This window comes from Elaeis guineensis, chromosome 2 (assembly GCF_000442705.2).
Source record: "Elaeis guineensis isolate ETL-2024a chromosome 2, EG11, whole genome shotgun sequence".
Classification (NCBI taxonomy): Eukaryota; Viridiplantae; Streptophyta; class Magnoliopsida; order Arecales; family Arecaceae; genus Elaeis; species Elaeis guineensis.
Genome location: NC_025994.2, coordinates 7467385 through 7493269, shown reverse-complemented (window position 1 = coordinate 7493269; position 25885 = coordinate 7467385). Strand labels below are relative to the sequence as shown.

At 36.6% G+C, this 25885-nt stretch overlaps 1 protein-coding gene across 1 annotated transcript; it reads left to right on the top strand.

Moving 5' to 3' along the window:
- Positions 1-15444: 15444 nt before the first annotated feature.
- On the top strand, positions 15445-17490 carry LOC105060531 (transcription factor JUNGBRUNNEN 1-like). The gene is made up of 3 exons (XM_010944292.4): positions 15445-15903; positions 16462-16754; positions 16850-17490. Exons 1-3 carry the CDS (start codon positions 15693-15695, stop codon positions 17243-17245), a joined length of 900 nt encoding a protein of 299 aa, XP_010942594.1. The 5' UTR covers positions 15445-15692; the 3' UTR covers positions 17246-17490.
- The last annotated feature ends 8395 nt before the right edge of the window (positions 17491-25885 follow it).

The window sequence follows — 25885 nt, the reverse complement described above, 5'->3', positions numbered from 1 at the left end:
TATAAAAAATCTCTCTTCAACTATTTAAAGTCAAAGCTTGAATCAAGATCCTCATATATGATAAAACTATTGATGCAAAAAGACTAGATAATGGTTATATCAGTTAGAGATCTACTTCACTATCTATGGATACTCTAGCATTCAAAAGATAACTTTTGCTTATCTCAAGCTTTTTAGCTATGCTCTTATATGGTGAAATTATACATAAGAAATGATGATGTTTCTAGTATGACTTGGAGTAAATTCAAGGGTCTAATCAAAAAAAAAAATTATCTAATCAACCATAAGGAGGATATGGATCAAGTGACAATATCTACTATAAAATTATGTTCAATCCAGCCAAGACTACACCATCGAGTTTCATAAGCAAGCAATCTTTCTCGAAATCTTTATCGATGATCATGTAGTTCTCATGAAGTATATTGGAGGCTTTCATGAGGGGCATATGAAAGGAGCTGAAGCTCTTCAAAGTTAAAGACATCAGTGAAGCTAGCTTAAAGGCTATTTAAGGAGAAGAATCGGCCTAGAGAAGGCAAAAAGGGCGACAAATTTAAGAAAGATAGTGAAACATCAAACCAAAAGGGAAAGCAAGGCAAAAAATAAGTCAACACAATTCAAAAAAATTATTATGATCACTGCTTCAGGACACATTAAGAAGTATTGGAAGCATCACTAGAGTTGAAGCCAAAGTAGAAAAATCAAAAGATGATGATTCTAAGAAGAAAGAGAAGACAATCCTTAATTTTGTGGAGATTGAGGAGCTACCCAAACTCAAGCAAGCAAACTTCAAGTTGAATTTGATGGCGAGAAAATCTAAGACAGCAACTAAGGCACATCTAGAAATGTGAGAAGAACTCTTCTACTTGAAGATCCTAGTGAAGCAAAGCATCATGGAGACTACTGTAGATCCTAGTAGTCAAAATAATCTCATCTTTGAAAATATGGTTTAAAAGTTGGGGTTATGAATCAAGCCTCATCCATGTTCTTACCCTCTCAGTTAGATGCAAAAAGATGTCAAGTTGAAGATAGCGAAGCAATATGCCTTCAAGTTTATCATGGTAAAGTAACTTATGAAGTACTCTTTAAATGTTTGTAAGGTTATCCTTGGAAGCTCATACCTTCAAGATCAAGATGTAGTCTTCTATAGATGGTAGGGAATGTATCATCTCATAAAAGTTGGAAAGAAATTCTTGATCAATGTCTCCAAAATACAATGAAACGTAAATCTTATGACTACTGTCTAGGCAAAGCAATTTGTTAATTCCTAAAGCAAGTTTATGATGATGGTATGAGAAACTGATATTACTCAGATAAGCCAAGCTCTCCTTTGGCTTCACCGATCAATCAATTGAGATCGAGATCAAGGGGGAGTCACTGTAGTCATCATCGATGATGAGAAATACAACAAGAAGCATCCTTGCCACAAAGTCTAAATGTGGGAGAAAATTAGGAGGTTTACTAAGACAGAAGAGCAAAGAAGACCGAGGTCAAAAACCATCTTCAGGCAAAGCTAGGCGGTTCAACCATAAGATGGAAAAGCAGGCATTCTCTATCTATAATTTTGATTTAATAAAAGCTAAATCCTCAAAACAATGGGAGCCCTGATTTAGAAAGATCCTCGAACTTAATGTGGTCCACTTTGACCACTATGAGTAAGAGTTGGATAGAATTTAGAAGCAAAATTCGCTACATCAAGAAACCAAATCACATTTCAGGAGACCATAACTTGGTTACATGATGTCTGATTGAGATGATATTTTTTTTTGAAATTGATCATCTTTTCAAGATCTACAATTTTGAACTAACCCCTTAGAGGCTCAGTTAGACCAAAATTCTATCATTTGAATCTCGAAATAAGTTAGTCAAATCAAAATATTATTTTTCGAGAATAACTTCGATCGAAAGTTATCTTTCAATCTATGAAGAATTGAATAAAGTGATGAAAGACAAAGTTGATGTAGAACTCAAGCTCTATTATATATAAGAGTTTATTATATTTTTTATAATTTTTTATATTTATCATATTTTAGAGTATTAGTCCTATTTGAACTAAGAAGATGAGTCCAACCCAACTTGTTCAAGAGTGGACATCCTTCTAAAAGATAAGAAGAGGAATCAAATCCAAATTATATATGGATGGATCACTATCATAAATAAGAATTATATATCTCTTTTTATAGTGTGAAGAATAAATAAAGAGAAAGAAAAAGGATGTGAGCTCCACTTTACAAGATTTCAATTGAGCAGATTGAAGAAAATTTTCTTCTCCTCAATTAGATCAAGCATATCCACCATCTCTATCATACTATCACTACCACCATGGCCTTTAGTATAGCACTACCATCATAGCTATCACTATTACATCATTTATATATTCACTATCACTACCATTATTGCCACATTCTTAATCAGCCCTTGATGATCACTGTGATCAGTATCACTATAGCCTTTATTATCTTCACCACTACTAAGCTGCCTCAACCAGCATCATTATATTTATATTTTTTTAAAAAAAATTGACTATACTAAATATATTTATAATTTTTAAAATTTTAAAATAAAATTTTTATTTCTATATTTGAAAATAAGAAAAAATTGAAAGTGATGCCAAGAATTATCTTACCCTTGCCCCACAGCAACCCCCGGGCACCCGCCCTTTCTTTTTCGGGCAACAGGTTTAAAGCCATTCCTGAGGGTTTTCTGTGATTTTTTTGGTGAGACATACCATTTTCCAATCTCATACATATTTGCATTTGTTTTGAATGAGAGTGGCCCCCTACAATTCTAGAGGGAGCCCATGGCTTTATTAGCTTGGAAAAATATATATACGACTTGTCCAAATCCATGCTAATTAAACTGCTCCCAAATCGTGCTGCACAGTTTCTAAAATATAATGAAAACAAGCGAGAGATTTTTGGACTAATAGCTGTATAAACCTGACTGCTTTTACCACCTCAAAGGCTTGTTTGAAAAATCTTGTAACAACCAAAGACTGGAAAGCGCAGGAGTCAAGCTTTCAATTATAATCCCAACCAACCACTTGTCCCATCCTATGCCTCATGTGTCACAATAACTGGTTATTAGTGTAAATGCTATAAATGCTCGTAGAATTGTTGTGATCCAAAGCCCTTCATATATGACGAAAGGCCATGGGGCCAACCTTAATTTGGACTGTACATGGCCACCTTAGCCATGGTCTAAATGGATGGCTAAAGTTGATGCGAGGACAGGAATTAGTGTGTCCAAAAGAGGAATCCTCATGGGAGTTAGAAGACCCACATAAACCCTAATATTATCTTGTAGTCTATCATATCCCAAAGTCTAGCATGTGATTCCTTGGGGCATCCTTGAAAAGGCTAACGGCTATTTTTTTTGTTTCGTCCAAGTCAAGGAAATCAGCAAAGCTTTCATAGCAGTCTCCTTTCCAATATGGAGCCAAGTTTGACCAAGAAGTGCAACTGAGTACTCTCTCTTACATTAGCATGACTTGTAATTGGGACCATGGTCCAAACCTGCCAAGGTTTTCCACAAGAGCTAGAAGGTTGGACTTCATCAGCCCCTATTTTTCTTCCCCTTTATATTTGTTTATCAGGTGATGCATGTGTGCCTTTGGATGTGTGTGCCCTTGTGGCTTTTTCAGCATCTCCATCTCTCTCATCAAAATTTTGTTGAGATGTGGTCTAAAGAGGAGTGCTAGAAAAAGAAAGGAAAAAAAAAAAAAAAACACTTCAGTGCTAACCTTAGTCACAATTCACTATCCATCCCTTTGCCCGAGTCTTCAACCAAAACTAAGCCAAAGTGAGATTAAGTTGTGATCCGCCGGCCAAAAATCTGAATTTTTTTATGCATGAAATTGCAATTCAACTAGCGTATCGGATCAGTCGAGTCAAGCTTAGGTCGCAGTTTTCGCCGTTAATCTATCACTAATACTTTTCATCAAGCTAACCTTGTTTCCCATTTAGGAGGCCTTCAACATTGGCTAGCACTGAGGGATGAAAAGTGATCAGGCTCAGATGCAAAGGAAAACGAAGTCAAGTCATACATCAACCTCTAATCCTTGTTTCCAAGAAAAGAAGCAGAGAATAAGGGGCTACAAGGTAAAAGTTTGATGAACAAGATCCACCTTTTTGGGAGGGAAATCTTGGCAGCACTTAAAAGCAACAGTGACGCTGACCATACTCTATCAGATCATCCATCATCAGGAGCAAAGCCATTGTTCAATGATGATTCATGCTTGAATTTACTTGGAAATGATAAAATACTTTTGGAGGCATTTTGTCTCCTCATAGTGTCTAGCGATTCAAGAGGTTCATCTAACCCCCCCATAGACTAATCTAGCCACTTTGGGTAGATTTGCATAAGCTTTTGGAGAACAAGATCTGCCACATCCATGACTGCTCGAATACTAAAAGCTCAAAAGCCATAATTTTTCATTCAAAAAGAATTTGGTGATGCGGTTAAAGATGAACTTGGTGTAGGAGCCGCGATTTTATATCTGTCCAAAATTCAAAATTTAAAATTTTTTTATTATTTTATAATTTGCATACTCTTTTGATTAAAAGTGGAATCTAATCCGATTTAGGTTGGATTTCACTGACATAAAAGAAAAAGAAAATTTCCATCCTCTTCTAACTAGAGAAAGAAATCAATTGAATTGAAAAAAATGAACTTTTATAAAATAGTAAAGAACTTGCGACTTCTATTAGTTAGAAGAATAATACAGTTTAAATAAGGAGAACCCTATCGGTGCAATAGAGAGCACATACCATGATTTTGATGAACAAGAAATCGGAGTGAAAGTAAAGAGCATAAATTCTACTTTCCATTCATGATATGTACCATAATTTATGAATCATATAAAAAAAGGGATCCATATCCTCTTGCATCATTTTTTTATTTTCTAAATAGTCTTCTAAAATATTCAAGTTAAGTAGGTTAGAGGAATTTCTTCTTTCTACATGATCAGAACACCCAATGCCCTAAATTTTCTCTCAAAGAAAAAAAAAAAAGAAAAAAGATCCTAAAATTTAAGTATGATGACACAATATAGCTCAATGTATCATGAAACTCAAGTGAGTAAGAAATTTTAAGATGCCATTTTTTAAAACATATGATGATTGGGGATTGTCTATTTAATCTTACCTTTTTGTAGACTTATGATACAAGTTCCATCTTTGATCAAGAACCCTCTGTCTAGCGCATATGATTGGAGTAAGAAGGTGCCAATCAGCAATTCTGTCACATTTCTCCCCTTTTTTTTTTTTTATTACATTTCAAGCATAGCAATTTTTAATGTTTATTAAATATTTTAGTTGAGAAAATATTTGGAATATCCGATTCGTGCATAGAAAAGTTGCTTGAGCCCACTATATATATATATATATATATATATATATATATATATATATATATATATATATATATATATATATATATATATATTTTTTTTTTTTTTTTTTTTTTTTTTTTTTTTTTTTTGATATGACTGAGCCCACTAATATTAGTATGATAAGTCTATACTCAACCATCCTCCTAGCATCCTGCCAATTTCCATGCGTGATTTTACTAGTTTTCTGATGTCATATGGTGGGAAAAAGCTTTTGTGCTGCATGGTATTGCCACCTCATAACATTAATATTTTTTTTTTGATCTCTCAAAAAATGTCACGCTTTTGGTTTTCTACTTCCAAGTCAACCATAGTTAGGGAATAAAAACATTTTATTATTTCATTATTTAGTTGCTTGTATTGTGCCCGAGGATGACTACATTTTCATGTTCACGGGGGACCAAAGAGCACTACACAATCAAAACTAGAGCCAAATATTATAATCTTCTGTTAGAATATATAGTCTATGATCTTTGTCATCGTCAACAACAACAGCAAGGACAACTGCAACTAAACTATTAATAATAATATTTATTTTTTTTTTAATATTTTGTAACATCACAAATCACAAGCAAGATAGTCCTCTTGTTGTAAGCCACTATCTATATAAAGTCAAATATCATGAATGAATGTATGCAATTAGGACTCTGCCAATGATTTCTAACGTATGTGACGTCAATTAATATTGATCGAAATTCTTACTTAGAGGACAATTTTATTTTTATTTTAAAAATATATGACACACTTTATTATGCTTTTTTTTTTCGAGGATATTATATCAAACTATGACAAAGATCAAGTATAGAAAAAAAATTGCAAAAACATCCCTTTAAGTTTTGTCCAATTATACTTAAACCCCAAAAGTTTAAAAGATTTCACTTAGCCCCCAAAATTTTATTTTTCTATAATGTGGCCCTGTTGTTTATCTAGATCCTGACAAAATTAATGGAGTGAAAAAAAAGATCAAAATATTCTTAATTTGAATACCTCACATCATGACTTTCATGCAATCTCAAAGTGCTCTATCCTCTCTCATCCATCTATCTATATAGATTTCAAAGCACTCCATCTTCTATCATTATACAGACCTCAAAGCACTCAATCCTTTTTCATTCATCAATTGTATAGATCTCAAAACACTTCATTTGTGATCCATTTTGCCTGCATAAACCCTAATGCTCTCCATCCTCTGTCATCCATCCATTTGCATAGATCTTAAAATACTCTATCATCTATCAGTCATCCATCTGCATAAATCTTAAAGTATCTCATTCTTTATTATTCATCCATCTACATAGATCTCAAAATACTCCATCCTCTCATCCATCCACCTCCACAAATATCAAAGTACTCCATTCTCTATTATTCATCTATCTATATATATCTTAAAACACTCTATGCTCCATCATATCTATCTGCTCATAGACCTTAATATGCTCCATCCTCTATTATCCATCTATATATATACATCTTAAAGTACTATATTCTTTATTATCCATCCATTTGCATAGATTTCAAAGAATTTCATCCTCTATCATCCATGTTCCTCATATATTTTAAAATACTCCATCCTCTATTATCCATCCATCTGCACATATCCTAAAGCACTTCATCCTCTATATCTATGTGTTTGTATAGATTCTAAAATGTTCCATTCTCTATCATCCATTCACCTATATAGATCTTAAAACACATCATCCTCTATCATCGATCCACTTGCATAAATCTCAAAGCAATCCGTCCTCTTTCATTTGCATGGATAGATCTCAGGGCACTCCATCCTCCATCATTCATCCACCACCATAGATTTCAAAGTGCTCCATTCTTATATTTATCCACTCACATAAATCTCAAAGTACTCTATTCTCTTTCATCCACCTGCCTCGAACATCATAAAGCACTCTATCCATCTACACAATTCTCAAAGCACTCTATCCATCTACACAAATCTCAAAGCACTCCATCCTTTATCATTTATCTATCTATACAAATCTCAAAGCACTCCCTTTCAATTTATGCCAAAATAACACTTCCTTGCTAAATTAGCATGTGGATATTTCTAAAATTTTATAATAAATTATTTATCAAGTAACCCTCATGTGATAATATTTTCTAAAAAAGATAAATGACTAGGCCACATTATAATAAATTTAAATTTTTGATGGCTAATTGATACTTTTATACTTTTAGAATCTAAGTCTAAATGGTCCAAAGTTGTAAAGATGTCTCTACAATTTTTTCTATGAAAAATTGGAATTCCTTCTCAATCTACTAAAAGTAGTGCACAACCATATTAGACGAAATGATGGGTCAGTCCAAGAAATAATATTTAGAAACTAGTGTGAGGTAGATTGATAGCATTGTTTTTATTAATATTTGTCATACACGTTCACTATCTAATGGGCACAAAATGACATCTACATATTTTATTTTGAGAAATATATATCAAAAAGTGTTCCTCCTTTATCACATCAGCAAAAGGCTGAAACAATACAACCATTTATACAAGCTGCCTAGAGAGCTCAAAGTATTAACATAGCTTCAGCATATTCACTTGTACCAGACTCAAATATGCCCCATTTTTATTTTTAAAAGGAACGATTAGTCCTAAAACAAATCACTTTCATTCAATAAATAGGAGATAGTCTACAGAGGACTCGATATGCTTTTTATCAAACTAATCAAGTTGAAAGTTGAGTGGTTCTTTCCAAAAAGATTGTGGCTTACATTAATAACCATTATGAGTAAATGATATATCTAACTAGGTACTCAAACTAGGTAACACATATGCACAAGATGCTCCTCATTCCACACATTCATATGGGAGCTTAACAAAAGAGAAAACTATGACAAGACATTCAGGATGTATTTGGTTCATGGCTGAAATTGGAATCGAAATGGATTGGAGCAGTTGAGTAGATGGTCCAAGGGTGGTTGGAGGGATGGCAGTTGAGGGTGCTCACCATGATAGATAGGGTCACCTTAGTTCAGTTTGTTTTGAGCTCCATTTCTTTCTTATAACAAATACCATGCTTCCCAAGGCCTCCTTAGTGAGGCTTGAGTAGATATTTAGGGACTTTCTATAGGAGACTTATGGTGGAGCAAGTGGAGTGCATCTGGTGGCTTAGGGGATGATTTATCAGTCTCTGCAAGATGGCAGTCTTGGTATACAGTCTTTGTTGATTAGAAAAAGAGACCTTGATGGCCAGACATACAGTGAGGTACTTAATGAAGGTTGAGAGTTTATAGAGTTCGATAGGCCAAGTATAGCTTATGGAGGTCTTTTGGTGATATTTGGGTAAGTCGAAGTAGCTCCTTTGTTTGAAAAAAGATTAGTGATCATTTCCAATTAATGGACTGGCCAACATCAGGTGGTCAATTGGGAATGGGTGGTTGGTGAGTATGCTTAGAGATTCTTGGCTATTGGACCTTTTCCTGAGGCAGTGGCTAACTATGGTCAGCACTAAGGTGGATCCAGATATTCGTATTTGTGATTTATTTATCCTTGGGAGAGAAGATGAGATATGGCTCTCATTTATCGCTATTTGACAATTACCTTGTTGATAGGATCATCTCTATGTCGATTCCTATATTTGATACCTCTGACAGCTCATTTTGACGATTCAACTATAGTTCAAAGGTCAAGACCAAGGATATTTACAAGCTTTACAAAGATGAGTAGGAGCAATGGATTGTTGGAATATGAAATTGGAGATTGGATGTTCTCTTAAGAGTGGCTCCATTTCTCTAGAAAGTGACCTAGGGTTGCCTCCCGACTTAAGAGGATTTGTGTAGGTGGGGGATGAGCCTTGCTCTCAACTACGAGACATGTTTGGCTATAGAGGAGCCGGTGGCTCACATGCTGTTCTAGTGCCCAAGGGCTCATCAAGTGTGATGCCTTTATAATAGTTTATTTGATTTTGTCATCAGTGACACCAATGGATGCATTTCTAGATTAACTTAGGAGGTAGTACCAGCAAAAATGGTACTGGATCTTGGAGTATCTAATATATTTATCTGGCTTGCTAGGAACATCCAAATCTATGGGAGTCATTATCAACCATCAAGATTCACTTTGGAGAAGTACTCATATAGGCAGTTGAGGTCATGTAGTCGTGCTCCATCGAAGAGCCCCAAATAGTGGGGGACATTTGGGACTACCATTAAAATCTTATTGAGAATTAGATGATTTATATCACCTAAGAGCCCATACCCCTCATTTTCCTCAAGGTGAACTTTGATGGTAATGTGTCTGATAGTGGCCATAAAGTGTTGGACTCGGATTGGACTCTATTTGAGGCCTTTAAGAGGCCCTATGGGCAATAGAGTTAGGCAGTGGTAGCATGGTGGTTCGACAGAGAGTCAACAGCATCTGAGAGAGAGAGAGTTCGATAGCAGCAGCAGATCCTGGAGAGGGCACTGGCAGAGAGTAGAAGCAGGGACTTCAGGCAGACTGTCAGACAGTAGACGGTAGTCATTTCATGGGATCTCCTAACAGAGAGAATTTTGTGAGGATTTTGGGACTTCTTATTGAGAGACTCTTGTATAAGGATTGAGTGATGAGTTCCTCTTATATTCTTTGATTTTGTTTCTCTCATAGTAAAGTATGTACATCTTGTAAAGGTAGGCATGAGGCTGATCCACGTATTTTTATTATGTTTGTTTGTTATTCTTTCTTCTTTTTTTTCTCATACGGTATCAACATCCATTTTTTGGACATTATTGTGATCTTGGGTGGATGATTTGTGTTTCACAATTGAGGAATCTGCCCCAACATAAAGGTAGATCTAGAGCTGTGATTAGAGATCGTGACTCCCATTTTACTACTGCTAGTAGTGGTCGAATATATGACATGGTTGTGCCTGGTGCAAAGCTGAGGGCTGCTTAAGTTGGGTTGAGCTATATTAGACTTTATTTGTGAGTTGAGCATATTCATCTAGAGGGCGATTCCTCTAGTGATTGGATGCATCTAGGGGTAGTCTAGTGCAGCATTCGGCATCCCTTGCTTCAGGACATCCAGCGACTTACGAGTTACTATACGGTATTCCAAACTAGACATGTCTATTGAAAGATAAATAGAGTTGCAACCTGGATTGCCTCTTTTATTACTGAGTATTTCTAAAGATTATCTATGGGTTGACTATTTGACGTCTGTGACTATAGAGGAGTCGATGGCTCACATGCTCTTTTAGTGCCCAAGGGCTCATCAGGTATGAGGCCTTTATAATAGTTTGTTTGATTTTGTCATCAGTGACAACAGTGGATGCATTTCTTGATTATCTTAGGGGGTGCACCAGCAAAGATGCCGCTAGATCTTAATTAGGGTGTCCGGTGTATTTATCTGGCTTGCTAAAAACATCTGGATCTTCGAGAGTCATTATCAACCATTGATAGTGGGGGACATTTGGAATTGCTTTTTGATTCTTGTTGAGAATCGGATGATCTATATCACCTAAGAGACCCTACCCCCAGTTTTCTTCAAAGTGAACTTCAATGGTAATGTATCTGACAATGGCCATAGAGGTAGATCCAAAGTTGTGATTAGAGATCCTAACTCCCATTTCATTGCTACTGGTGGTAGTCAGATACATGACATGATTGTGCCTGCTACAAAGCTGAGGGCTGCTTGGGTTGGATTGAGCTATCTTAGACTTTGTTTATGGATTGAGCATATTCACCTAGAGGGCAATTCCCCTATGGAGATCGAATGCATCCAGGGGTAGTCTAGTGCAGCAATTCGGCATCCCTTGCTTCAAGACATTCGGTGGCTTGCGAGTTACTATACGGTATTCTAGACTATCATGTATATCGAAAGACAAACAAAGTTGCAGACTAGGTTGCCTCTTTTGTTGCTAAGCATTTCTAAATATTATCTATGGGTTGACTATTTGGCATCTTTGAATGTAGAGGAGTTGGTGGCTCACATGCTCTTCTAAGACCCAAGCACTCATCAGGTGTGAGGTCTTTATAATAGCTTGTTTGATTTTGTCATCAGTGGCACCAATGGATGCATTTCTCGATTATCTTAGGGCGTGTATTAGTAAAGATGCCGCTAGATCTTGGGATGTCCGATGTATTTATCTAGCTAGCTAGGAACATTCAGAGTCATTATCAAGCAACGATAGTGGGGGACATTTGGGATTTTCCTTTAGTTCTTATTAAGAATCAGGTGATCTATATCACCTAAGAGCCCCTACCCCCAATTTTCCTCAAGATAAACTTCGATGGTAATGTATCTAATGGTGGCCATATAGGTAGATCCAAAGCGGTGATCAGAGATCCAAACTCCCATTTCATTGCTGCTGGTGGTAGTCAAATACATGACATGGCTATGTCTGATGCAAAGCTGAGAGCTGTTTGGTTTGGGTTGAGCTATGTTAGGCTTTGTTTGTGGGTTGAGCATAGTCATCTAGAGGGCAATTCTTCTATGGTGACCAGGTGCATCCAGGGGTAGTCTAGTGCAGCGATTCGGCATCCCTTGCTTCAAGATATTCTGTGGTTTGCAGGTGACTATGCAGTATTCCAGATCAATCATATTTATGGAAAGACAAATAAAGTTGTAGATTGGATTGCCTCTTTTATTGTTGAGCATTTTTAAAGATTATCCATAGTTGACTATTTGGCTATGGCTCAATCTATCCACAATATTAGATTTTCTGATACTATTGGATGCATTCATACCAGACTAATATGGTTCATCAATCCAATCAAAACAAAAAATATGTTGATGTCTACTTAAGCAACAAAATCCTAAGTTCATTGAATGTCTCTACATGGCTTTTGTCCCACTTTAATTTATGGGTACACTTTTCTTTTTCTAAATACACCCCTTTGCATGCCTAATAAATAACTAAGAAATAAGAAATATGCGGGTATCCTTGTAATCAAATCTCATTCAAAAAAAGATATCCTTAATTATTAAATGAACTACATGCTTTGTTGACCAATACTCATAGTAATAGATGAAATAAAAAGAATTTGGGGATAAGATGGCATACGGATGCCATAACCATACTGGTTCAGACCCCAAGAATTTGTAGTTATGCATTGTTGGTATGTGACATCATGGCCAGAGTACTCCGACCGATCCATGGTCGTGCCACGTGAGAATTGAACCATTGAACAAGTGTTATGTCAGTCCGAAGAATGGAGTAACACATAAGATGAAGCTATTAAGTATTTTTATTTTAAAAAATCAAATAGAAGTTTGACCGTGATGCAAGAACTATGAAACAATACTGTCCTCTGAGTGTTGCGTGAGAGCAACAACTACAGTGATGAGCATTTTCCACATAAAATGAGATTGAAGTCTTGATCATTATGCAAGAGTTACGGAAGGTATATTTTGTTTATCACTTTCCGGATTTAGAAAATATGAAAAGATAGATGAAAATATAAATGCATACTAAACAGATACCTCAGCTACCAAACAATATTGTCAAAAAAATCAAGTTGATGGCTCTAGCTTCTAAGGGATCATAATATATTTTTTCAAGAGAATGTCATTATTCTACCTCCAACTTAGGACATATAGGCCACCATGTTTGACAGTCTAAATTGTCAAAATGATGGGCCCTCATATTTATGGTTTTCTTCTTTCACCTTTTTCCTTGTTCAAGGCATGAGGGAATAGATTGATTGACTAGCACAAGTTTCATATGTCCCACAAATTTGTCCTCCCTCTTCATGTGCTTAATAGTAGGCAAGCTTCTATAGTTTGGAAATCTTTTGTGATTAACATATAAAGGTGGATGGAAGGGTTATGTGATAAAAAGGGAAAAGATATTAATTTGTGTTAAAAATATGATTGTGGGAAATGCATGACATTACTCAAATTAGGTCTATTTGGACTTTTTTTTTTCAAGAATTTGGTTATCTGGACTTGACTCATTTAATTTAGTTTCAGGTGGACATAAGCTAATTTGGATGGAACTTTTAAGCTCAATTCGTTGGTCTAGATTTCTCCTATCCAGGTCAAGCCGACACTAGATCCACATCTAGCAACCTCAGTTAAACCTCTTAATTAGATGCCTATCATGGAAAACCCTCTACTAGGTTTTATCCTTAATTTTCAATTGTTCTGTTGATCTTCTATTTTTATTCTAGACTAATGCTTGATTTGGATGTGACCATAACCAACTAGGCCGAGAGAGCTTATATCTCCGGAGTAGGCTGCTAATAAATTATTCACATCGTCATTGCAAATTTAAGACAAATGAACATGGACAAACAATGTGGCATGTCTTTTAATTTTATCAACATGACGTAGGATGCCTCAATGATGATATTAAAAAAATGATATTCTATGGACCCAATTGATCTCGTGTTGATGAAAAAAAGACAATCAAACACTGTCTCATGAACCTTGCTATTGCGTAAGATGTTTTTCCTTGATTTGTTTCTAGTCCAAAGAAAATTCCATTCATATATGAAAGACCTCAGACAAAAAATATATATATATATATTACAAGCTCTATCTTTTGTGCATAAATTATATTTTAAGTTATTTTCTTAACATGTTCTTGAAATTTCATTAACCATTCATATTGATTTTTTTTTTTTTTTTTTTTTTTGAAGTGCAAAGCATGCTAATATTTGAATATATTTCTTGCTAGTTGTCCTAAACTTGAGAGTTACAGAAGGAAAGTGACTACATTTCAATGAAATTTCAACATCTCCACAATTTCTTTCTGAGGAAGGAGAATGAGAATTTAAATAGTACATGTTGTTTGTTGTCTCTTTTGTTTTAAGTCTTAAATTCAAAGATTATCTAGTTATAATATTGTATTAATGTTAAGTTATGTCAACTTCAAGAACAACTCTATGTCAAAACGAATGTGGAAGGCGGCGATTCTTTTGGGATTTTACGTTGACATTCATATATTTACTGGAAGCAAATTTTTCTTCCTCCACCTAATGATAATTACAGATATTTTAATCTTATGTACATCACAAATCAATGTTTGAGATTACTTTGAATCAAGTATTTCTTGCCTATTTAACATAGTTCTAGTTCATAAATTTGTGCTTGTCATTTATAATGCATGGTTTGTTTAATCATCTCTTGATATTTTAAATAGCATAAATTTAAATTTTAGTTGTGTCACCAAATATATTTGCAACAGGATTGATGCATAATTATGACGAGGTTGGATGACATTAGTCAAAATCTGATTCACATCGCAACATGTATATGAATAAATTAAAATTAAAATCCAGCTAATAATAGCCCTATGATTTTTCTTTTCAATAGTCATTATATGACTTTTTTCTTCATTGAAAAGATGGGTAAGTAGTTGGCTACATATTTGAGGGGCCCATGTAAATGATCTTATTTTTCTAAGTATTAGTCAAAATCAGATCTAAACCCTAGCCATCTGTCCAATTATCAAAAAAAAATTTTCCATCGGTAACATGAATGAAATCTTAATTCTCTCACTTTATAATAACATATAAAATTATCTTCTTTTTTTTTTCATATTACATTTCTTAATCCCATGCATCATGGCTCAATTTTGAGTTGATATTTAGGATATCAATGTGGCCCACATTTTAAATTCATCAAGAGTAGATTGGTTGAATGGCTAGAGATTACATGGTCGTAGACTTCAATCCTCCTAGTTTGCCCCATGGGAATGGTTTGAAATCCGGAAGGGCATTTGGAAGAAAAGGGTGGGGTAGAGGAAGCTTCTCAAAGTTTTGTCCCTACCTCTCTACCTTTCCACAATTCTATGCACGTGGAGAACATAAACAAAGGAGACGTCGGTATACTGACTTGCGGAACATTTTAATAATCAAAAACCATCGGAAACGTGGCACCCACCGCCTCAGCAAGGGGACACCTTAGCCATCGAGGCCTTATCACCATCCGACTAATGGACCCAGCGTTTCCGACAGTCTTAAAGTAGGCGGTGGATCAGACGGCTGGCATCTTCTCCCACCAAGTCAAAGATCATGGTGCTTTTGGCCACGACTTTATCTCTTCCATCACGTGCCTCGCGCGTGCTATGAGGATCTTAGTATCTCTCCCATTTAACGCAGCCGTACAGGACCAGATATTGCCCTCCGTTGTGGAAGAAGTCTATGAGTGGAAATGTACACATGGGGGAGAGTTCAAAGTTCCTGACTTGGACCAAGGCCCAGGCTACCACCTTTCATGACTTCACCCATGAAAGGCTTCACATTTATAGCTTGAGAAATCGAGCTCACCCTGATACAATAGGCTCTAATTTATTCATTCCAAGGCCTTGTTACATGAACAACAAACTATAGAAGGAGAGCCAGAGATAGAGATACAGATAGAGTGATGGAGGAGAAGATGGACAAGAAGTGTGCTGGGGTTGAGCAAGAAGTAGTACTAGAAGAGGAGGATGTGCCGCTTCCCGGATTCCGGTTCCACCCCACCGATGAAGAGCTCGTCGGGTTTTATCTCCGTCGGAAGGTGGAGAAGAAGCCTCTCACTATAGAAATAATCAAGCAGATAGATATCTACAAGTATGATCCATGGGACCTTCCAAGTAAGTTGAGCTCCCCTTTTTTGTATATTACTAATTAATGTTCTTTTGCTTCTTCTAGCTGACATTAATGATGGCTATTAAAAATGATTGAATAGCTATCTCTACTTCATAATCAGTGGGTTTTGCTTGTTTCATTTATTTTTCTATGATACGAGAGATAATGATATATTCTGATTGGACGGCATAAATTGGTCCTTCTATTTCTCTGTGTATTATTGAACGAAATAATTATATATGAAGCAGTAGTTAGATAAATTTCAACTAGAACAACCATAATATATGCATTACTAAATAGAAAGGAAAACTTGGGTATATATTGCTCTCTTCTTCAAGCAAATAGATCATTTTTTTTTTGATCCAACTTAAGGCAATAGTGGTAAGATACAGCTCATTATGGGGAATCAAGTTACTAGTACATAAGATTAATTAATTATTCATTATAAGATGTTACAGATTGCACTGCATGTCCAGACTGGTAACCTGTTATTTTTCGAACTAACAAAAATTTGTTTCTAGCTCGAATTCATAGGTCTCTGTTCCCTTTGTGACTTCTTGTAGAAAGCACTGTCGGAGGGGAGAAGGAATGGTACTTCTTCTGTCTGAGGGGAAGGAAGTACAGGAACAGCATAAGGCCCAACAGGGTGACTGGGTCTGGGTTTTGGAAGGCGACCGGGATCGACAGGCCGGTATACTCTGCCGGCGATGCTGGTGACTGCATCGGCCTAAAGAAGTCTTTGGTTTACTATAGAGGAAGTGCAGGAAAAGGCACCAAAACTGATTGGATGATGCATGAGTTCCGCCTCCCAGCTAGTGCCAAGAACAATGACATCTCTCCAAGCATCCAAGAAGCTGTGAGACTACTTCTCGTTCCACTCTATTAATTTCTTCGATCTTTGATGGCTTGGAGGCTCTGGAAGTGCTAATAGCTTTCCTAAATATCTTGTAGGAAATTTGGACAATATGTCGAATCTTCAAGAGGAATATTTCCTCCAGGAAATATCCACAGGATTTGAAATCATCAACCAGCAAGCAAATGCCAACTGATTCAAGTTCCAAAACAAGCAGCTTTGAGTCTGATACCGGAGACGAATACAAGTGCTTCGGTTCCTCAAACATTCCACAGGGTGAAATGAAGTCAATTACTAGTTATTATGAAGAAAAGAACCAGTCACTTGCAAGCCAATGGAACTCAGTACCTCAGGCTCCCTTGACAACATTGTATCCAAACATTCCGAATACGAGCACGAATGAGTTCTTCAGAGATAACAACTGGGATGAGCTTGGAAGGATAATGGAGTTCATGGTGGATCCAAGCGCCGGTCATGAATGTAGATACGCTTAAACAGCTACAATGTTTTGTTCTTTCTAATCCCATATGTAATACTTAAAATAACACTACAGAGTAATTATTGGGTACCTAAGCTTGACTGAGCTAGGTACTCATATTGGACTATGCTGACAGTTCTACATCAGGTTCTAAAATAAGTATATGTATACGAAATTCTACTTGTATGAATACATAGTTTTAAGGTGTCGCCATGGGCCTAATCAGTTTAATAGATGGGAAAGATATTGGATTATTGTTAATTAATTTGGTTTAATTGTTTTTTTCTGTGAGGAATTTGCTGAATAGAATTCTCATATTCTAATCTTGATCAAATGATTGCTCTCATCTATTTTACAAATTTAATTTGTATGTTTGTGATTTTAAGTTTATACAGTGAAAGAATTTAATCTGCATCTGGAATTTCACATTAATTGGTGTAGTGAAAAATTTAGAACTTGGTGAATTGTTGCCTCAAAAATCTGAATCGCTCTCAGCTATTGGAATATTGTATATTTTTTTTAGTATGAAAGAGAAGTGGAAGAAGTTTTAATGGTGACTTTGAATGCCTGGGTTGCAGAAATGAGAGCAATTACTCCTGAGGGAAGTTGGTCGGAGGAGGTGATCAGCTGTAACATGTTGTCTAAGGAACATTAGAAGTGACCAACAACTAGACATGGTCAGCTGTCTCGCATCCTAGCTTTGCATATGCTCTGTGGCTGCACCATTTAAGCGGCAAAGCAAGACGAGCCAACCTGACATATGTAGCTGTCTTACACTAAAAACCTTTACACACGGAGCACAGATCCATTGCGAAATTTGTATCATGGGATCCGATGCAACGCTCAACGTCAGCAGATGGACGGTCAACGAATCGTGCTATTGTAGTTTTTCTCCGACGAAGTAATCGCTCGGAAGTCAAGCTACTGTACCTTGATGTTGAAGGACAAAAAATCTGTAAAATAAATTTATTGATTGAAAATTATCTGATGAAAAATTTTTCGATGCTTAAGTTAGTCAAAAAAAAAAAACAGCCAGAGAGCTAAAATAAAAGCTCAAAATAATAGGTGTAGTCTAGCTTGATTTTGTATACCTGATCCTCCATTGCTTACCGAAATTTATAGAACTAAAAAAGTTGTTATCATGTAATCCCATCCTTGAATATTCAAAATATGAGAGTTATGGCATTTGGTAGGTAGTTACCTCATTAGTTATCGTTAAAATCGAATAATGGGCCGCTCATGGGCGACTATCCATATGGCGATAAGCTGTAACATGACTGTAGCAAGCCGGAAGACAGCTGTAAAATAACCGTCTATATTTTGGGATCACATCGGTTCTGGACCGATGTCCCTTCTGGACCGATGTCCCATATGGCAGGTCGATGATAGTCAAACTGATCATAATTCTTCATCAAGAGTCAATTCAGGTTAGCTCAGATCAGTGTTTAATTGAGCTGAGTTGAACCAGATCGATATTAAGCCGATCTGACCTAGAAGTAGACTTTGACCAATATAATTTTCAGATAATCTTCTCTGATATTAACACGTGTCCAGATGATAATAAGGTCAGTCTTCTGGTGAGCTCAGCTATCGATCTTTTCTGATGACCTCGGCCTTTTGATGAGATCGGCCTTCTGATGACCTAGGCTTTCTGATGAGGTTGGTCTTTTAATGAAATCGGCCTTATGATGAGCTCCACAGTCGAATCTTACATCGGTATTCTTATCAATCCGAGAACTCATGAGTTCAAAGACATCAGCTGAGATGCTATGACCCCCTAAGATATCGAGGCCGTAGTCGACTATATGCCGAATATCAACAGTGAGTCGTAGATTGCATGTCGAACCACATCGGTTAAATATCGATTAGATTAGGTTGTTGCCATTGGCCGTCAAATCCTATCAATCTTGGGCGGTCGAATGCCGATCAGGTCTAGAGTAGTCCAAGTCGGTTGAATTACAGCAGATCGATCGGTGCAAAGATGAGAAGAAACCAATTGTAGCGCACTTGGTCGGTTGGGAGGTGAGGAGGAAGGATAGTAGGCTAGGCGACGAGGATCTATCCCAATACATACCATATATGATATATAAAGATATCTTGTTTGATGATCATCTATTTCACGATGATGGCAATCGAGCGCTCCAGCAAACTCCCTGGTACAAACAGCGCACCATAAAAGATCTTGGATCTTCATGTGTTATGCTCATTAGCATATACTATAATTTAACATGGAATGCAAATAGGATTCGGTTGTATCTTTCGCGTGAAAAGATGATTGATTTTTTTTTTACGGTGTCGGTTATTGGATCATGTCCTACATGGATGTCCAAAAACTCCGAGCTCTTTTCAGATGAAAGATACAACCCTTAGCCATGCAAAATATCGTACGTCGATATCCAAGAGCGATAAAGAAAGCTTCTTTGCAGGCTCAAAAGTCTTCCAAGAAAATTGCAATGATATGGTTATGGTCCCTGTAACTTGACGTGGTTTTCTTGGCATAACGTACAAGCTTCTTTCTCATAGGTTGAGGGGACTACTGGAATAGCCAGAAGGTTTATTTCTTTGTGCCTTCCATGTCTTCAATGATGTTTCACTGGCCCTTTTTTTTCCTCAACAATGGGAACACATGGCCCAAAGTCCAAACAGTGAAAGGTCTACGTGGGTTTCATAAAACATTTCAAACTCGATCGAAAAGAAAGTCTTGTTTCTGGATGATTTAGACTATAGGTTCATACCAACTATTTACAGTGAAATACATACTGCTGCGGAAGGAGGCAAAATCACGAGACTTGAAACGGCCAAAACCCACTATAACCAAACGAGATGAGTTTTTGGCAAAGTCAATGGCACCCGCTGAAGCCATCAAAGTCCACTGAAGCCCAAAATAACTAGAGCCAAAGCGAACAATATCTTCCGTATATAGGAGAGAAGATCGATCTAATTCTTCAAACCATTCGACCTTTGACCGCAACATATACAAATCATAGAAACTATAAATGTGAAATACCAATCGGTAATCATTTTTATACAAAACATGCTTGATTTATACAGAGCATACCATACTAATTTGGCACAGAAAAGGAGTTTGACACATTCACGTACTGAAATATGGTGTACGTATAGTGCCAACTTATCTGATATGATGACTCGAAGAAATCTTTTGCACAAGCAAAACTATCTCAACTAGCATAGTCACATCACCCGAAAACAGCATATTTCGTCCACTAGATTTTTTTTCGGTAAGAAAAGGAGCTTTATGCTGGAATTAAGAGCCACCAATAGAAGTTTATTTTACATCCCATGCTACAAGAGAAAGTGTCGAGCCAAACATTACAGCACTAAAATCTTCTACATCACCATGGTTTCTGATAAGGACCAGCCACAGCAACAAGCGAAGAGGAAAAGCCCTTCTGCTATTAGAACCCCCATGGTTGAAGGACATAGACAGCTATCGGCTCCCATTCCTAATTCCTTTGTGGTAGCAGTCAAACCAGGGCCCTCAAAAACTCAGCAATTGAATGACATAAAAATTCCACCCCCAGCGATATTCGGCCGACAAAGCTTCTTCACTTGAGTTGATAACAAGGTGGATCCATCTAAAGATTGAAAGTGTAATCACTGTTCTCTTGTGAAGACTAAGCGAGAGTATCAGATATATCAATTTTGGAATAGCAATCCTGGTATGAAAAACTAGCATAAACTGTGTGCGAATCATAAGGTGTAACTCGTGATGCATAATATGATCAATAAGAAACAAAGATTGGTTATCTCATAAGGTGGATTGAAAACAGACACATGATGTAGCCAACAGTGAGGCAACAAAGGAAGAACCAGGTTCGATGAACTAGAGCTGAGTTGGATAAACAACTACCATCTAGCTGGTCAGATGACCACTACTGTAGTAGAAAAACTAGGAGCAGTGATACCCCAAGCCACCCTTCATCACGAAGGAGGTGGTAGATTGTATCAGCTTCATCATCATTCGAAACACAGTCCACAGACGTCGGCCATTAGCACAACAGCAAGCTCAGGGCAAACAAGATCATTAGCATAAATGGTAATCCGAGCTTGATTCGTCGATAAGTCAGCAGCCGAATTTCCTCTTGATATATATGAGTTACCTTCAATAATTGATCAAGTCTTTGTTCCCATGATACCAAATCTTTTAAGAGAGGATGTAATGAACTAAAATGCCCATGAGTTGAAGCCAGCCATCTTACAACAGTTACTGAACGCCTTCCACCCACAGTGGCTGCCATTTATACAAAAGCGATTAAAGAGGGCGGCAGTTGTCTGCCTCTAGCTCATAGCAGCTTACCCGTTTGATCAGGGATGATGTAGGCTGCAGCAACCAAGTGGAACGCACGGACAGAGGCAACAAAATTCAGTTTGAGAATTCCCATGGTGAGTAGCAGCAGCAGCTCACCAGTGCCATGATTGATCATTAGACTGAGCTCAAGGAGAGTGAAGGTTACTCTGAGGTAGCATGTGCAGAGTCTTTCTAACTGGTTTTATTGGACTGGTGGATATATTCTGAAATATCCACTCATTTTGAGCCCTCCAAAGAAGCCAGGGAATATGTGCCATGATGAGTTTCAGATCTTTCTCTAACGGAGATTTAGAGATGATATTCTTTAATTCAGGTAAAGGAGTAGTCTAAAGACTCACCGCAAACATGTTATCAAGGCACTGCCAACATTCCACTGCGAAATATTTGCCATTGCAAATATGTGCCATTTGAATGATCTATTAGTAACCGAAACCAAAGTAGTTGGAATACAGGGAACATATATATGATCCACCCTACTATTGCCCCAGCAAATATTGATCCAGCCAAAGACCCTAAGCAATAGGGATTATACAAATTTGTAGCACCAATTCTGCTGAGAACATGTATTCTATCCCTATTTCGTAGCTAACCAAGGGATATTAGATCCCTTATGGTCATGTTAGAGTAATTAACATCCAATGTTTAAGTAGGTCGGCCAAGCATTCAGATCTACTGAAATTGGACCCTATGACCGTAGCCAAGATCTTGGCCCAAATGGTAGAACATCTTGCTAGTTTATTATAACTATGCCAAGATCTCGTGAATCTGTACTTGGTGGGTCCATAAAGAATGGAGCTTGAGAACCATCTGAGCAGCAAGTTTATCAAGCAACGCTTGTCTTCATTTGTATAGAGCTATAAGATCCAATCTTCCATCCTGTTTTGAAAGTACACACTTGTTTCTAAGAAAAAGATGAAACCCCTTGCGGCCCATAGGATGACCCACGACCGAGTTCCATGAGCGAGCTCAAGTGGACCTAGAGCTACTCCCTACTGGATATGAAGGAGAGTGTGGCATCAGCGTCAAACAAAAGTTTGGATCCAATCTTCCATCCTGTTTTGAAAGTACACGCTTGTTTCTAAGAAAGAAGATGAACCCCTTGCAGCCCATAGGATGACCCCACAAAAAAGCTCCAAATTTCTTCTCCATTATTACCAATAAAGTAAGGAAAACATGTATTAAGGACATACAATAAGTGGGTATCGATGATAGGACGGCTGATAGTAATGTGGTCTAACCCGCAAATAAAAAGGCCTTCCATGTTTGGCTATCCATTCCAGCTAAAGGTACCCCGAAGTACCTCCAATTCCTTCTTTTCTCCGTCATTTGGAGAAGATTATATATGGTACTTTAAGAATTCTAAGCTTAGAGGTGCTGAAGATGATAAAAGATTATGTAATATTGATTGTCTGGCCGATATATTACAATATGCATCCAGAATGGCTCTCGGACAAATATTATCCTATGTAGTAGCAAATAAGATATCAGAAATCCCTAGGCCCCCTGTTCCTAGTCAATAGAACCTCAAAAGTTAAGATTGCACCGCTAACTTGAGAAAATTTGAAAGGATTTCCGAGCAACGCATAAATAGGTAGGAAGATAGGGACATTGATCCAACATGGTTTTTGGACTCGATGCTCATTTTGGCCACTACAAATACAAGTTAGATAAGATCCATGAGTAAAATTCACTACATCAGAAAGTCGAGTCATATGTCAAATTTCAGAAGTCATAATTTGATCATACGATATCGGATTGAGATTTTTTTTTTAATTAGATTTTTTGAGATATACAAATTTAAGCTAGCCCTTATGAAGTCTAATGCCAAAATTTCATCATTTAGACCTTAAAATGGACTGTCAAACCAAAGCTTTCATTTTTAGGAAAGACTTTGTCCGAGATTATCTTTCAATCCGTAAAGAATTAGATGAGTGATAGATGAAAAAGTTGATATAGAAGTTGAGATCTATCCCTTATAGAATAGTATTTTTTCATGATTTTTTATATTTATCATTTTTTTAGAAATCTAGTCCTATTTAAACTAGCAAGAAGAGTCTAACTCAAATGGCATAATGGTGGATGCCCTTATAGAAAATAAAAAGAAGAATTCAATCCAACTGATGCAAGGACGGACCGTGTTATTATAAATAGGGGCTATGTACCTCAATTTTAATATATGAAGAATCAATCAATGAAAGAAAAGGGAATTTAAATCCTACTTTTATGATTTTTCTATCTACTTCCAATTTTCTTTTAGATATTCAAATTAAACAGATTGAAGAAAATTTGTTTTCTTTCTAATTGGATCAGAAATCCTTGCCTCAATCCTAAGATGATAGAACCAATTATTGACTAACAAAGCAAATTGGAATTGAGTTGCACATAATTTGACCCAAGCTATAAATTTAGAGTGAAGCCCTTAATGCTACAATATTTTGAAGAGAAATGGCCAATGGAATCTATCGTAGGCCTTTTCTATGTCAATTTTAAGCATAATTAAGCTTCTTGCTTATGAGGCCCTCATTGTGGAATGCATAACCTCCTATTGCAATAGAATGTTCTCAACTATATTTTGACCTAGGACAAAGGCCTTTACTCCATAGATACCAATGAAGAGAGGATAGGCTTCAATATGTTCACCATAACTTTGACTACCATTTTATAAAAGTATTGCATACACTAATGGACAACAATTAGATGCTTGCATAGGATTTTTTTTTTTTTTTTGCCTTTGAATTAATGCAATAAATATACTTTTCCAACATTTTGGCATGCTTGCATGTTTGAACACGTATTTGATTGTAGCTATCACCTCCCACATATTACATAATAGTAATGTTGAGAGAAAAAAACTTGAAATCCATCTGAACCAGAAGCTTTGTCAAGGTGCATTTCCTTAATCACTCCTTCAATCTCGTCTTGGTAACTATCATAACTAAAGATTTACTTTGACGCAAGGATAAAATAGTGTGGGCTAAAGGTAATTTAGCTTCTTGCACCTTTGTGTAAAGTTGCCATCATTGCTTGTAGTGCATAACTAGGATGTTCTTAATCTCATCTTCATCCATAACTTGATTGCCATTATGATCTAGTAACTAGTATTTTCATTTTGCTTTCTTATAGAATAGTAGAGTCATAAAAGAATTTGATACTGGCATCTCTCTCTCAGAGCCAAGTCATTCGGGATTTTTGTCTTTAGAACACTTCTTGAAGATGCAAGTTCCTATGATATCAGAGAAGCGATGTTAGAAGATGTCGGTGTTCCTACATTGAGAGCATCTTATAGCATTTCCTTCATTTACATCTAATAAGTAGTATCATTTAGCCATTGCCCCTATGAATATGTTACCCAAGGATTTCTTCCATCTCCTAATGACAGCCTTTGTGCTTTGAAGTAATTTAGCCTTGTGATAAATAGTATCATTTAGCCAATGTCCCCTTGTGCATATGTTACTAAGGAGAATAAGAGCCCTAGCACTATTGGACCTCAACTATCACTTGTTGCATGCCATCATAATATAACCACATTTTTTTCAATCTAAATGGAGCTTACCCCCTCCTGTTACCAAATAATGGATAGCAACAAGAGATAGTAATTTGAGGCAAATCTGGTCAAGTGTTGGACCCACAATTTGGGAATAAATCAAGCCAAGTATCAAATGCTAAAGTTCAGTCTAATCTTTCCCAAGCTCTAGCAGGTCCTAATCGATTGTTGCATCAGATATATGCTGGCCCCCAATATTCGAAATCAAGAAAACTTGTTCTTCTCAAAATAGCTTGATAATCTCTAACTGCTTGGTCCATCTAAAAGAGTTTACCTCCTTTTTTGTTTTTTGCATTCAATATACAATCGAAATCCTCTATAACGAGACATGGCAACCCTAATGTACTTGCCAAAGATATATGGTCCCAAAGTTGTCTATGCTCCACATCATATGTACTAGCATAGACAACTCTCAAAAGCTAAGTTGAAGCAAAAGCAAAAGAGATGATACCAAAGGCTACTTGTCAATTAAAATGAAGAAAGTCTACTTCCCCCAAAGTATGTTTGAGGTCACAATAATTCCACTAGAATGACCTCTAGTAGGGATCATATACACACCCCAAGTAGATCCCATTAGCCATTGAATATGATCTAAGGACCTATAAACAACCTTGCATCTAGAAAGCAGCAGATATCTAGATTATACTGTCTCACCAAATTTTTTTTGTATAATTAACAAATGGAGGCTTGACAGTACCCCTATAATTCCATACTAAAATCTTCATAAAGGGTGAGAAGTGAGAAACCTACTCCTACAGCATCCTCAGTAGATGGTCTAGGCT